Source organism: Zingiber officinale, chromosome 1B, assembly GCF_018446385.1.
Source record: "Zingiber officinale cultivar Zhangliang chromosome 1B, Zo_v1.1, whole genome shotgun sequence".
In the NCBI taxonomy this organism is placed as follows: Eukaryota; Viridiplantae; Streptophyta; class Magnoliopsida; order Zingiberales; family Zingiberaceae; genus Zingiber; species Zingiber officinale.
This window is the reverse complement of record NC_055986.1, coordinates 86,536,680-86,550,008: the sequence shown is the minus strand read 5'-3', so window position 1 is coordinate 86,550,008 and position 13,329 is coordinate 86,536,680. Positions and strand designations below refer to the sequence as shown.

Genomic DNA, 13,329 nt, shown 5'->3' with positions numbered 1-13,329 from the left:
AGAAAGCATACTCTGATACCACTTGAAGGGCGCTTGAATTCCGTTCTATTTCAATTTCCTTGTAAAAAAATTATACAAGTACAGAACTTTTCCTAGTAACCCGCATGTTCGATCAGACATGTGTTTGATCAATCAAGCAAGTTCTTGACAGATCAAAGCACACCTTGATCGAAGTACAAGATCGCTAGTATCTTGTGTTGGTATTCAAAATCGATACAAAAAAAACCAAACTAATTACGTAGCAGAATTAAAGAATTAGTTGTACCTTTTCTTTGTAGCTAAAGACCTCTTAATCTTCTGCCATATTCCTCTCCTCTTCTTGGATGTCATGTGGGTGACAATCTACCTAGACAACACTACCCTCCTTCTCTTCTCGGTTTCCAAACCGCTGGCTACAAAATGAGGCTCTAGGATGGGGCACCTTCTAATCTTCTTCCTTCTCTTCTTCTTCCTCTTCTTCAAGCCGTCACCCACCAAGGGAGAAGGGCACTGGCCCTAAGCAAAGAGGAGGGGAGGGGCACCAGCCTTAGGTGGAGAAGGGGCGCTGGCCACAAGCGAGGAAGAGAGGGGCGCCAGCCCTAGGTGGAGAAGGGGCGCCGACCACAAGGAGAGAAGGGGCTTATGAAAAATTAGGTTTTAGGGGGCACAACCTACTCCTTTATAACCTTTGCCATCGGTTACAAAGAAAGGAAAATAATAGAATTCTATTTAGAAAAAATCTCCCTTTCTATAACCAAGTTAAACCAAACCAAGTTAAACCAAACCAAGTTAAGCCAAACCAAGTTAAACCAAACCAAGTTAGATTAAACCAAGTTATGGATGGGTGAATGCGAGGCTTTACATAGAGGCTACAACAGGGACCTAGAGGAGGAATTGGTTTAGGCCTCCTGATGGGCTTGGGCTTCCTGTATTCTGCTCGAACACTCAACCCAAGTGTATCAATAATAACCCATACCACTAAAGGGTTATTATTGAACTACCGCACCAATTCCATATTACAATATGGGCTCCTTCTTATCATGAGTGCGTTAATCTCCCTGTGTTTAAGATATCGTATGCCCATTAATTAAATGAGTTACTGATAACTCAATTAATTAACATCTGATTCCAAGAGTAGTACCACTCAACTTTATTATCATGCCGGACTAAGTCCACCTGCAGGGTTTACATGATAATCCTTATGAGCTCATCAAGGGGACATCATAAGCCTAAATAATTAGGACACAGATTCCTTCTATAATCAACAACACACTATATAAATAGTACTATTTCTCAACTCATCGGGCCTATTGATTTAACGAATAAATCTCACCCATTGATAAGTTAAAGAAATAAATACTAAGTATACATGCTTGTTATTATATAGGGAATAAGAGGACGCACATCCATAATAACAGAGGTTCTGTTCTTTTATGTAGTCAGTACAAATCGAACAACCTCAAACAGTCCTGCTCAATACACACATAGTGTACTAGTGTAATTTTATAGCTAAGACAGACTAATGCCAAATTACACTACAACCGTTCCAATGATTTGTCCTAATCCATCTTGATTGTGAGCTACTATTTATAATTTATAAGGAACTGATAACATGATCTTCTGTGTGACACTACACACCATGTTATCTATAATATAAATTAAATAGACAACTGCATTGACATATATATAAATATAAAATGCAAACATTTGACCAAAGTGATTCTTATTTCAAAATATTTCATAACAGATGTTCATACAAAAGCTAGGCTTATAGTATACATCCGAACACTACCCTCTCGGCCGATCCGCCCTGTGCTTGGCTGACCTGCCCTCTTGGCCGATCCACCCGCTCAGCCGCACAAACTAGTGGCTCAGCTGATCTTATTGCTCAGCAATTCTTCAACTTGTAGCAGAAACCAGCCCTTGCTAGCAGTCTGAGATTATCCGCTCAGGTCATCTCGACTGTAAGTTGAATTTAATTCAGAGCAATTTAAATTCAGCTAATACCCTGTATATCTGCGGCAATAGATTGTTTGTATCTAACATTCAGAAACCTACTATTCGCTCATGAACTTCCCCCAATCGATCACTTGATCAATTTACGTGGCTTAATCAACTACCTAATCGATTTAGAAGCATTATTTGTTGCAAGGTTCTCCCAATTGATTGGGCACTTTCCCAATCGATTAAGTACAGTAAAATACTGTGCTTCATGAAAAACCTATTTCAATCGGATGATGAGGGCTGAATCAGTTAGCCAATTGATTCAGTGCCTCGTTCTCACGAAGATAACTTCAATCGATTAGGTAATTGATTGGCTTCAAACTGAATCGATTACTCGATCGATTCACCACGCCTCATCACAAAAGCACTCCCAATTGATCCACTAATCGATTGAAGTTGGGTCAATCGATTAATCTATTGCTCCAACCCTAACTCACTTAGACTGAGTCTATGGTTCCATTGCTCAATATTTCCATCAATCGTGATTTGTTGGGACGTCCTTACCAAGTGCCCGGTCAACCTTTTGACCCACTTAGACTTTCGACCACCGAGTGCTGTCCTCCTTGACCTACTTAGATTTTTGTCTTGCCTAACCGCGGTTAGGAGTTTCTTCTTGCCAACGTGCGGTTCTCCTTGACCCACTTGGACTTTCCTTTGCATAACCACAGTTAGGGATTTTCTCTTGCCAACGTGCGATCTTCCTTGACCCACTTGGACTTTCCTTTACATAACCATAGTTAGGACTTTTCTCTTGCCAACGTGTGGTCCTCCTTGACCCACTTGGACTTTCCTTTGCCTAACCGCAGTTAGGACTTTCCTCTTGTCAATGTGTGTTCCTCCTTGACCCACTTGGACTTTCCTTTGCCTAGCCGCAGTTAGTACTTTCCTTTGCCTAACTTCCAAATTAGAACTCTACCTTGCCTAACCTCTAAGTTAGTTTTACCAGTCAAGTATCCGGTCCTCTATGACCTACTTGACTTTCCTTTCATATATCGTTAAGTATTTTCTCAACCCTTACCTACTTATCTCTTTTAGATATTTTCCAAACATATAAAATCAAGCTTGAATCCACTCGAGTTTAGTCAAACTGATCAACCTTGATCTAGAGATAATAGCGCTAACAATCTCTCAACATCAATGTCAATGTTAGTATGATAACGTTGGAGTATTAAGATTAAAGTGAAGACTTATAGGGAAAATAGTCAAAAATAATATTTTTAATTAGGTTATTCAAGTTGGTCCGGTTCAAATTTAGGGATTTTGGATTGTATTCGGATTCCGATTGAGATTTTTTATAATTTTTTTAACCTGATCCAATCCATCCGAATTGACATCCCTAGGTAGGATGATTTTTTTAATTTTTTAGATATTTAAGAATCGAATCTCAATTTTGATGATGATAAACTTTTTTTATTAGGTGGCCGATCTAAGAACATTGGGGTGATAGGAGGGTGAGCGTTGAATACCGGTGCCGACCAAAAAAAAATTCATTTCAATCCATTTGATTGAATAAAAATATATTAATTATTAAAACAAAAAATATATACATAAATAATATTTTTTTCTTAATCTATTTTCATAAATTGATTTTTACAACATGTCCTATAATTTTTTTTCTTTAATCAACTATTAACTATCCATTATTCATACAAGAGTCGAATCGACGGTTAAATCAAAAATATTATTTTATATACATGCATTTGAATTTTATGGATTCTACTGTTGTAGAACGATTGAAGCTTAAAATATTATTATTAATATTATTTAATTCTTTAATTTTTTATTTTAAAATATTTTCCACTTGTAATGAGCTATTAAAAATTTTAAAAAAAAATTAATATTCTTTTACTTTTTAAAGTTTTATTAACTATTTTTTAAAAAATTTTAAAAATTTTAAAATATATATATATATAGATAAATTTAGGAGATTATCATAAGTTTAATGACTATTTTTTTAAAAATAAATTGTTTAGGGTTATTAAGTTATATGAAAATTCTTAATGAAATAATTTTTTTTTATATTTTTTTTTTCTGAATTACAATTTGATTTGATTTGATTCAATTTTGATTCAGTGTAAATAAAGAAAATTAATTTTTTTAATTTAATTTAGAATTGAAAGGCAGAAAGGGTATTTGTGAAATTAAGCCCTGCGCATAAGAAAAATAAAATTATAATGATTTGTTTTAGAATTTCAGAACTCTTAGTAATTTTATTATTATTTTTCTTTTATTCAATAATGATTATTATATAATATGATATAATAAAATTTAACTTTTTACCAAACTTTGCCCAATACCTAATTCACGTTCGTTACTTTAAAAATTATCAAATCACATCTAGGATATCAATTTTACCTTTCGTATTTTTCCTCATGGCTGTAGTGTGCATCTAAATCGAAAGAGAAATCCGAATCACATCCGATTTTTCTTCGCGACGTGTGTTAGAACCAACACTGAAAAATCGACAACAGTGCAACTTTTTCGTCAAAAAGAAGAACAAGAAAACATAAACCTAAACACCATGTCATTTCCAACACCATGCCATTTCTAACACCAACGTATTTTCGACGATCTACTACATGACGCAATAACTCAACAAAGATAAATGACCTTACCCTCCCGACCACTGAAGTCCTAACCGATAAAATGCAACCTTCCTCTTGGTCAGCACTGACTGTAACAGTCAGATGAAACTCAGCTCTGTTATTTTTTTTTTTGGTCAGTGCTTAAATCTTTTTGTAGGGCAAAACATCCTTAAAACTGAAATGTTGAGCTTTAGTTTGATGTAAATCACTGTTTCAGTAGATCTAAAACTCCCGACATATAAAAAGTACTCCAAAATTTCAAGCATTCCAAAAAAAAAAAAAAAAAAAAAAAACTCCAAACCACCACCAACATCTAAAATCATACCAAAGGACCAAGCTTTTTAGTGAGATCAATCGAGACATATATGTTTTCTTCTACCGATTATTAGTTCTCCTTTCCCTTTTTATATATTAGCATTATCAATTTGCAAGAAGATTAACATTTTCAATTTTTAGATGCCTTGATTTAACTTTTTAAATCAAAATTCTTATTTTATTTTTATCTAAAGATAATTATTTTTAAAAGGATAAATCCTAAAAGGTTTATAGTATAATTTTAATAAGATACACATTTAATGATTTATTGACTTCTTCTACTTGGCAATTGTGTTTTTTAAATGATCTATTGACTTCCTCTATATGGCCATTGTGTTTTAAAAATATTTATAATCTTAATAGAATTTTTGTTCATAATATAGTTAATTTCTGATTGTATCAATGCAGGGAAAATTAAATTTCTAATGAGGTGCTCACAGTTATAATCTAATCTATAGATTCATAAATAGAGAATTGAAACAAATCCATTACTCCAAATATAAATATGAGTACTGATAATATGACACTTTCAACTTTCTTTAGTGGTGTGGTTAATACTAGAGAGACTATTAATTAGAATTTCAATTTAGATGAATAAACTTCTAGTTTTGAGGATGACCCAATACTTGTGAGTACAATATTGGAAGAAATTTTTGACAAAACATGGATTAAATATAAATTTAACGAAAATAGAATGGAAGCGGAAATTAAAATGTATTTCTCCGAGGATAAATTCTTAGCAAATGATATATACTATTCATTAGATGAGTTAGTCAACACTAACAAATATAGCAGCTTGAAGAGCAATTTCTATTAGTTGAAGATGCATATGAAATGAACACAAGTCTCGTTCCATTGCTATTGAAGAACTAGATGACTCTATTGAGGAATTTTGTATTGGTCAGTAACGTATTTTTTACCTTTCATAATATTAACTCAATTCAATTTTTGTAGTACTAACATAAATATATATCAATTCTTATTGTAGATATATGTAACACAAAAATATTTTAAAGATGCACTTACTAAATATGCTATGAATAGATGCTTCACATACAAAATCAAAGATACTAGGAAGAATAAAGTTAAAGCAATATAATCTGTTATGAAGAAAATTACTAATGGACAATAATTGCAAGGCGATATATTGAATGCATGGTTATAAAATATTTAGAGTGTCATCAATGCGGTCTTAATATAATAATAACTGATCATCCCGTATGCACATCTTCATTTATAACTTCTCAGATTAAAAGTTATTTTGTATCATTAGAAGATTATAGACCCATAAATATACAGAATGAGATGAAATCATAATTTAAAGTGAATATATCATATCGAAAGACATACTATGCACGTGTGAAAGTCATAAAAATGGTGGTAGGTGATTTCGATAAGGATTATGGTGATCTCCTTATATTATTTTGTGAGCTAAAATATAGAGACCCAGATACCTATGTTGTATTGAAAAGAAATGGTGATAAATTCCAATGTTGTTTTTGGGATTTTTGTGCATGTGGAAGAATTTTTCGAACATATTTTCATAAATTATTTGGAATTTATGCAACATACCTGAGAGGCAAGTATCCTTGTAAAATATCGAACTAGATAAAAATTAAATAATAAGGTTTAATAGGCTAATAGCCTTAACGAAATTTTTAGGAATTTTTAAAAATTTTCTAAAAATTTTTCGGAGCTTGTATGACGTATTTTAAGGGGTATCAATTATTAGATTGTGGGAGAGCCTGTTTGGATATCCCAATTAAGTTAGGAGTTGATTGATTAAATTTACCTAAAGTTTGTTAATTGAGGCATAGGTATAAAAATCTAACCTAGGTTTCTTTTTCCAATTCATGCCGATTTCCTCACCTCTCCCGAGCCCCCTCTTACGATTCTTCTCTTCCCTGAGCCTCTCCCTCTCGCGACCCTCGTCTCCCTAAACCCACCGCCGTCCTCTCTTCTCCATCGGGCCACAGCTGTCGAGCCACGACCACCGGCTTCTCCTCCTCACGCCAGCAACAGAGACGAGCCCCAGCCGGCGGTCTCCTCCCTTCCTCGCACGCAAGTGCCAACCGATCTCCCTCTCGCGAGATCTCATAGACCACAACCGCCGATCCTCTTCTCTTCGAGCGGTGCCCCAACTGATTCGGTAGGTATACTTCCCTAGTAGGTATGGAAGGCATACTCTTCCGTTAAGGTTGCAAAGAAAATCGGGGGTTTTCTATGTAGGATCATTTTCTTGTCACTGTAGATTTGGAAGAGGTGGTTTGGGTTTGCGGGTTGCATGGTTTTCTTGTAATGGATTTGCTTCGTCGAAACAAATTTTTTAGATTTGAGTTAGAAACGTTCTAGTCCCTTATTTTGGATTGCTGTCAACTTTATGTTGTTGGGTGTGATTCCTATTGCTACGGATCTTGTGTCTTCATGATGGATTAGATTGTATCTTCGGCAGATTTGGAAGTTGAGGATGTGGATTCGATGTTAGGCTCGGTTTCTCTTGCTAACAGAATTTCTAGAATGGAATTTGGGGAAGTTTTGATTCTAATTTGGGAGTCGTGTCTGCTTTCTTCATGTAGGATGAGTTTTGGGGCAGATTGGGAGGTTTTCTTATGTATGCTGGTAAGTGTTTCAGTGTTTAGCCGGTGAACCATAAGGTTTGTTGTCTTTCTTTTCCAATAGTTTGTGTTTCAGTCGCTGGACACTTTTGGATTTAACTTCGCTTGGTCTTATAGATGTCGAGTTGCGGTGTTCTTGTTTTCTTTTGACACTAGATTTTTCTGGGACAGATTCGGTAGGCAAAAGTTCGTTGATATTGATTTTGTTTCTGAATGATGGTTTGATCCTATTTTATTTATGCTAGATCTGGAGGTTGTGGTTAGGAATGTGATGTTAAGATCGTTAATTTTGCTAGTGGGTGAATCGAGGTTCATAGTTGGATTAGGGGGTTTCCCTAATTAAGTTAGGTTTGGGTTTAGCTAGATGTTGTTTATGGAATTAGCTAAATTGTACATCACGTGATTTGTAGGACGTTGATTCGAGACGAGCGACACGATGTGGGTTTAGTCTTATACGTTCGACAGATAAAGGCGGGTACTTCTTGCTTTGTTTCTTTTAGTACTTTGACCTTGGTAAACTATTTTGGATAAGAAATTATTTTTTTTACCTTGACTCCACTCTTATTTTCCTGCTCTTGATACTTCCACGCGATCTTTGAGAAATTCATTTCCATATCTATACAGTCTCTTGTTGTTGTCCATGATTAGTAGCAAATACTAGATACCATGTTTGTATGTTTTGACTATTGTTTATTACGTACTATAATGGGCATGCTGGCTTCATGTAGCATACTTAATTTTGTTTATATTTGTATGATGATTGTGGCATTTGGCGCATCATGTCATGGTATGCATGTCAACGACCAATTCTCCCTTGCGGTCGAGAGAGTCGTTGACCAGGGCCGCATCCTCGGCCACTCAAGAGAGTGGTAGCTGGAGTTACGAGCAGTAGGGACCCCGTCGCAGATGTAGCTAGTTAGCTACTATGCAACTGTCCCCTCGGCCACTCGTGAGAGTGGTAGCTGGAGTGGTGTACAGTCTGTCACTGACCCGGCCTCTCGACCATACAGGGGTCATGGTGCAGAGAGGTGGACCGGAGTGACCATCTGTGCATACGCTATTGTTATTATATTTGTTTTGGCTGCTGCTGTCTATATATGCTGTTATTGCTTACTTACTGCTGTTGTTCACGTATGCTGATATGCTTACTTATGTTGAGATATATTCTCATTATAGATGTTTAGTCATTGGAAATTTGTATATACCTTGCTTATTACCTCTGTAGTTATGAGCAGTACTATAGCAGATTAGTACAAGTTCTGACCTACTATACCTAGCCTAGGATATGGTTTCAGGTATGAGCATTTATTTTGGTTCTATTATAGTATCTGCTATTACTTTTATGAGACTGTATACTCTTGGCTTACTTTCTAGTTGTATTTTATATTCATGCACTATCTTTCCTATACCCGCTGAGTTCCAATACTCACCACCCCACAAAATGGTTTTTCTTTCGCCAGGTAACAGGTAGATGAGTCATGGATGCTTGGAGAGTCTCGGCTGTCAGTCCCACGTCACACTCGAGGATAGTCTTCGGTTTAGTTTTGTTATTGTTTGGGTGGTATGTTGATTTTGTGTATTTTTCTCTTCAATAAGTCGATGTGAATTTTGGAGTCAAGTCTGGTGATTGCAGGTATTTTTGTTGTGCCGTTGTTGGTCTTATGTACGTATTGTTTTGTGTTTTCCGCTGTGCGTGTTTACTTTCAGCCATGTAGGCTTATTAAACTGCGTGGTTGTATTTATTTTGTTCTAGCCGAGTGGGCTGATGATATAAACTGCGTGGTTGTGTATATATTCCAGCCGTATGTGGTTGATGTATATTTTGTATGTAGTAATGCTTCAGATTGTCACCCGTACATGGGAGATGCTGTCGAAATTTCTTTGGCGGGGACTCTTCCGGGGCGTGACAATTTTATGGTATCAGAGCCAAGTTGCGAAGCCTATTTTTATGTTTCAGATTTTGTGATTTTTTTTTTATATTTTGGATTTTCGAGTTAATCTAATACCAATTTAGTGGTATCAGAGCTCAGGTTTTGCGAAGTCTATTTTTTGTCTTTTGAGATTTCGATCTTGTTTCGATTTATGATTTTCGGTGTTCCAATTGTTTTGTTTTCCCTTTGTAATTTGATCCCTCGATGTGACTCTCGAGTTTTGGGACCAGGCAGCGGCAAGAATCTCCAAGCTATAAGAGGTATGTGGTATACTGTTATCATATACTTTTGTTATTACTTGATTAGTTGTTTATACCATGTATGACTTGTATTGTGTCATTCATTGGTTAGATTAAGTGTGGTGATAGGTTGTCTTTTGATGATCTATTAGTGAATATATGATTTGATGATCTATTGTTTGGTATTTGATGTTGATAACAACATGAGGGGTAACACTTGTGTGATATTTAGGGATTTTGTGATTCGTAGTTGGTGATCTGATTTCATTGATCTTACGATTGAGTGACCACTTGGATTTTGGATTGTAATTTTTGTGTTGGGGATACTTGAGTATTTGGAAGGATGGGAATATGATTGGGTCGTCTCACTAGCGATTTATGATAATAAACTTCCCCACTAGATATTGTCTTTGTAGTGGTACGACATGGATGTGCAATGTTGAACCATGATGGGTATATCTAAATTTATTGACAGTGGGTGCTGAAGGTTGGATGCTTTCTTTTTCTCCATCATTGTTCGGGAGGCTAGAAGATTTAATTGATGATGTTGATAGTTTAAGCACACTATACAGATGTTAGGGGATCTATTAGTGTGCGATATGGATTTCAGAGATAGTGGTGGAGACCATTTATGTTGAGTAGATCTTATCTTCAGTGGTTAGATAGTAGTGTGGAAGTAGCGGAAGCGTGGTGAGCTCATAACCCACATATTCACCCCTTACGGTTGGAGATTGGTTCATGATTTTTGGTTGAAGTGGTATATGAGTATGTTGCTTGGTTGTTACTCTTAGATGAGAATCCCTGAGTTGAGTAGTAAATTTGGGGACCAAATTTTTATTAGTGGGGGAGAATGTAAAATATCGAACCAGATAAAAATTAAATAATAAGGTTTAATAGGCTAATAGCCTTAACGAAATTTTTAGGAATTTTTAGAAATTTTCTGGAAATTTTTCGGAACTTGTATGACGTATTTTAAGGGGTATCAATTATTAGATTGTGGGAGAACCTGTTTGGATATCCCAATTAAGTTAGGAGTTGATTGATTAAATTTACCTAAAGTTTGTTAATTGAGGCATAGGTATAAAAATCTAACCTAGGGTTCTTTTTCCCATTCACGCCGATTTCCTCACCTCTCCCGAGCCCCCTCTTACGATTCTTCTCTTCCCTGAGCCTCTCCCTCTCGCGACCCTCGTCTCCCTAAACCCACCGCCGGCCTCTCTTCTCCGTCGAGCCACAGCCGCCGAGCCACAACCACCGGCTTTTCCTCCTCACGCCAGCAACAGAGACGAGCCCCAGCCGGCGGTCTCCTCCCTTCCTCGCACGCAGGCGCCAACCGATCTCCCTCTCGCGAGATCTCATAGACCACAACCGCTGATCCTCTTCTCTTCGAGCGGTGCCCCAACTGATTCGGTAGGTATACTTCCCTAGTAGGTATGGAAGGCATACTCTTCCGTTAAGGTTGCAAAGAAAATCGGGGGTTTTCTATGTAGGATCGTTTTCTTGTCACTGTAGATTTGGAAGAGGTGGTTTGGGTTTGCGGGTTGCATGGTTTTCTTGTAATGGATTTGCTTCGTCGAAACAAATTTTTAAGATATGAGTTAGAAACGTTCTAGTCCCTTATTTTGGATTTGGATTGCTGTCAACTTTATGTTGTTGGGTGTGATTCCTATTGCTACGGATCTTGTGTCTTCATGATGGATTATATTGTATCTTCGGCAGATTTGGAAGTTGAGGATGTGGATTCGATGTTAGGCTCGGTTTCTCTTGCTAACAGAATTTCTAGAACAGAATTTGGGGAAGTTTTGATTCTAATTTGGGAGTCGTGTCTGCTTTCTTCATGTAGGATGAGTTTTTGGGTAGATTGGGAGGTTTTCTTATGTATGCTGGTAAGTGTTTCGGTGTTTAGCCGTTGAACCATAAGGTTTGTTGTCTTTCTTTTCCAATAGTTTGTGTTTCAGTCACTGGACTCTTTTGGATTTAATGAAAGACTTCGCTTGGTCTTATAGATGTCGAGTTGCGGAGTTCTTGTTTCCTTTTGACACTAGATTTTTCTGGAACAGATTCGGTAGGCAAAAGTTCGTTGATATTGATTTTGTTTCTGAATGATGGTTTGATCCTATTTTATTTATGCTAGATCTGGAGGTTGTGGTTAGGAATGTGATGTTAAGATCGTTAATTTTGCTAGTGGGTGAATCGAGGTTCATAGTTGGATTAGAGTTTTCCCCTAATTATGTTAGGTTTGGGTTTAGCTAGATGTTGTTTATGGAATTAGCTAAATTGTACATCACGTGATTTGCAGGACGTTGATTCGAGACGAGCGACACGACGTGGGTTTAGTCTTATACGTTCGACAGATAAAGACGGGTACTTCTTGCTTTGTTTCTTTTAGTACTTTGACCTTGGTGCATGAACTATTTTGGATAAGAAATTATTTTTTTTACCTTGACTCCACTCTTATTTTCCTGCGCTTGATACTTCCACGCGATCTTTGAGAAATTCGTTTCCATATCTATACAGTCTCTTGTTGTTGTCCATGATTAGTAGCAGATACTAGATACCATGTTTGTATGCTTTGACTGTTGTTTATTACGTACTATAATGAGCATGCTGGCTTCATGTAGCATACTTAATTTTGTTTATATTTGTATGATGATTGTTGCATTTGGTGCATCATGTCATGGCATGCATGTCAACGACCAATTCTCCCTTGCGGTCGAGAGAGTCGTTGACCAGAGTCGCATCCTCGGCCACTTGAGAGAGTGGTAGCTGGAGTTGATGCCGCTTGTCCTATCGTGTCACACTCGGCTACTCATGGAGAGTGGTAGCTGGAGTTACGAGCAGCAGGGACCCCATCGTAGATGTAGCTAGTTAGCTACTATGCAACTGTCCCCTCGGCCACTCGTGAGAGTGGTAACCCGACCTCTCGACCATACAGGGGTCATGGTGTAGAGAGGTGGGCGGGAGTGACCATCCGTCCATACGCTGTTGTTATTATATTTGTTTTGGCTGCTGCTGTCTATATATGCTGTTATTGCTTACTTACTGCTGTTGTTCACGTATGCTGATATGCTTACTTATGTTAAGATATATTCTCATTGTAGTTGTTTAGTCATTGGAAATTTGTATATACTTTGCTTATTACCTTTGTAGTTATGAGCAGTACTGTAGCAGATTAGTACCAGTTCTGACCTACTATACCTAGCCTAGGATATGGTTTCAGGTATGAGCATTTATTTTGGTTCTATTGTAGTATCTGCTATTTCTTTTATGAGACTGTATATTCTTGGCTTACTTTCTAGTTGTATTTTATGTTCATGCACTATCTTTCCTATACCCACTGAGTTCCAATACTCACCACCCCACAAAATGATTTTTTTTTTTTCGCCAGGTAACAGGTAGATGAGTCATGGATGCTTGGAGAGTCCCGGCTGCCAGTCCCACGTCACACTCGAGGATAGTCTTCGGTTTGGTTTTGTTGTTGTTTGGGTGGTATGTTGATTTGTGTATTTTGCTCTTCAATAAGTCGATGTGAATTTTGGAGTCAAGTCTGGTGATTGCAGGTATTTTTGTTGTGCCTTTGTTTGTCTTATGTACGTATTGTTTTGTGTTTTCCGCTGTGCGTGTTTACTTTCAGTCGTGTAGGCTTATTAAACTGCGTGGT

The 13,329-nt window shown here is 36.9% G+C and overlaps 1 protein-coding gene across 1 annotated transcript; it reads left to right on the top strand.

Moving 5' to 3' along the window:
* The first annotated feature begins 10,630 nt into the window (after positions 1 to 10,630).
* LOC122039735 (wiskott-Aldrich syndrome protein family member 2-like) lies at positions 10,631 to 12,877 on the top strand. Its single transcript, XM_042599200.1, has 4 exons — positions 10,631 to 10,635; positions 10,766 to 11,078; positions 11,968 to 12,032; positions 12,819 to 12,877. The coding sequence occupies exons 1-4, from the start codon at positions 10,631 to 10,633 to the stop codon at positions 12,868 to 12,870; spliced, it is 435 nt and encodes a 144-aa protein (XP_042455134.1). The 3' UTR covers positions 12,871 to 12,877.
* The last annotated feature ends 452 nt before the right edge of the window (positions 12,878 to 13,329 follow it).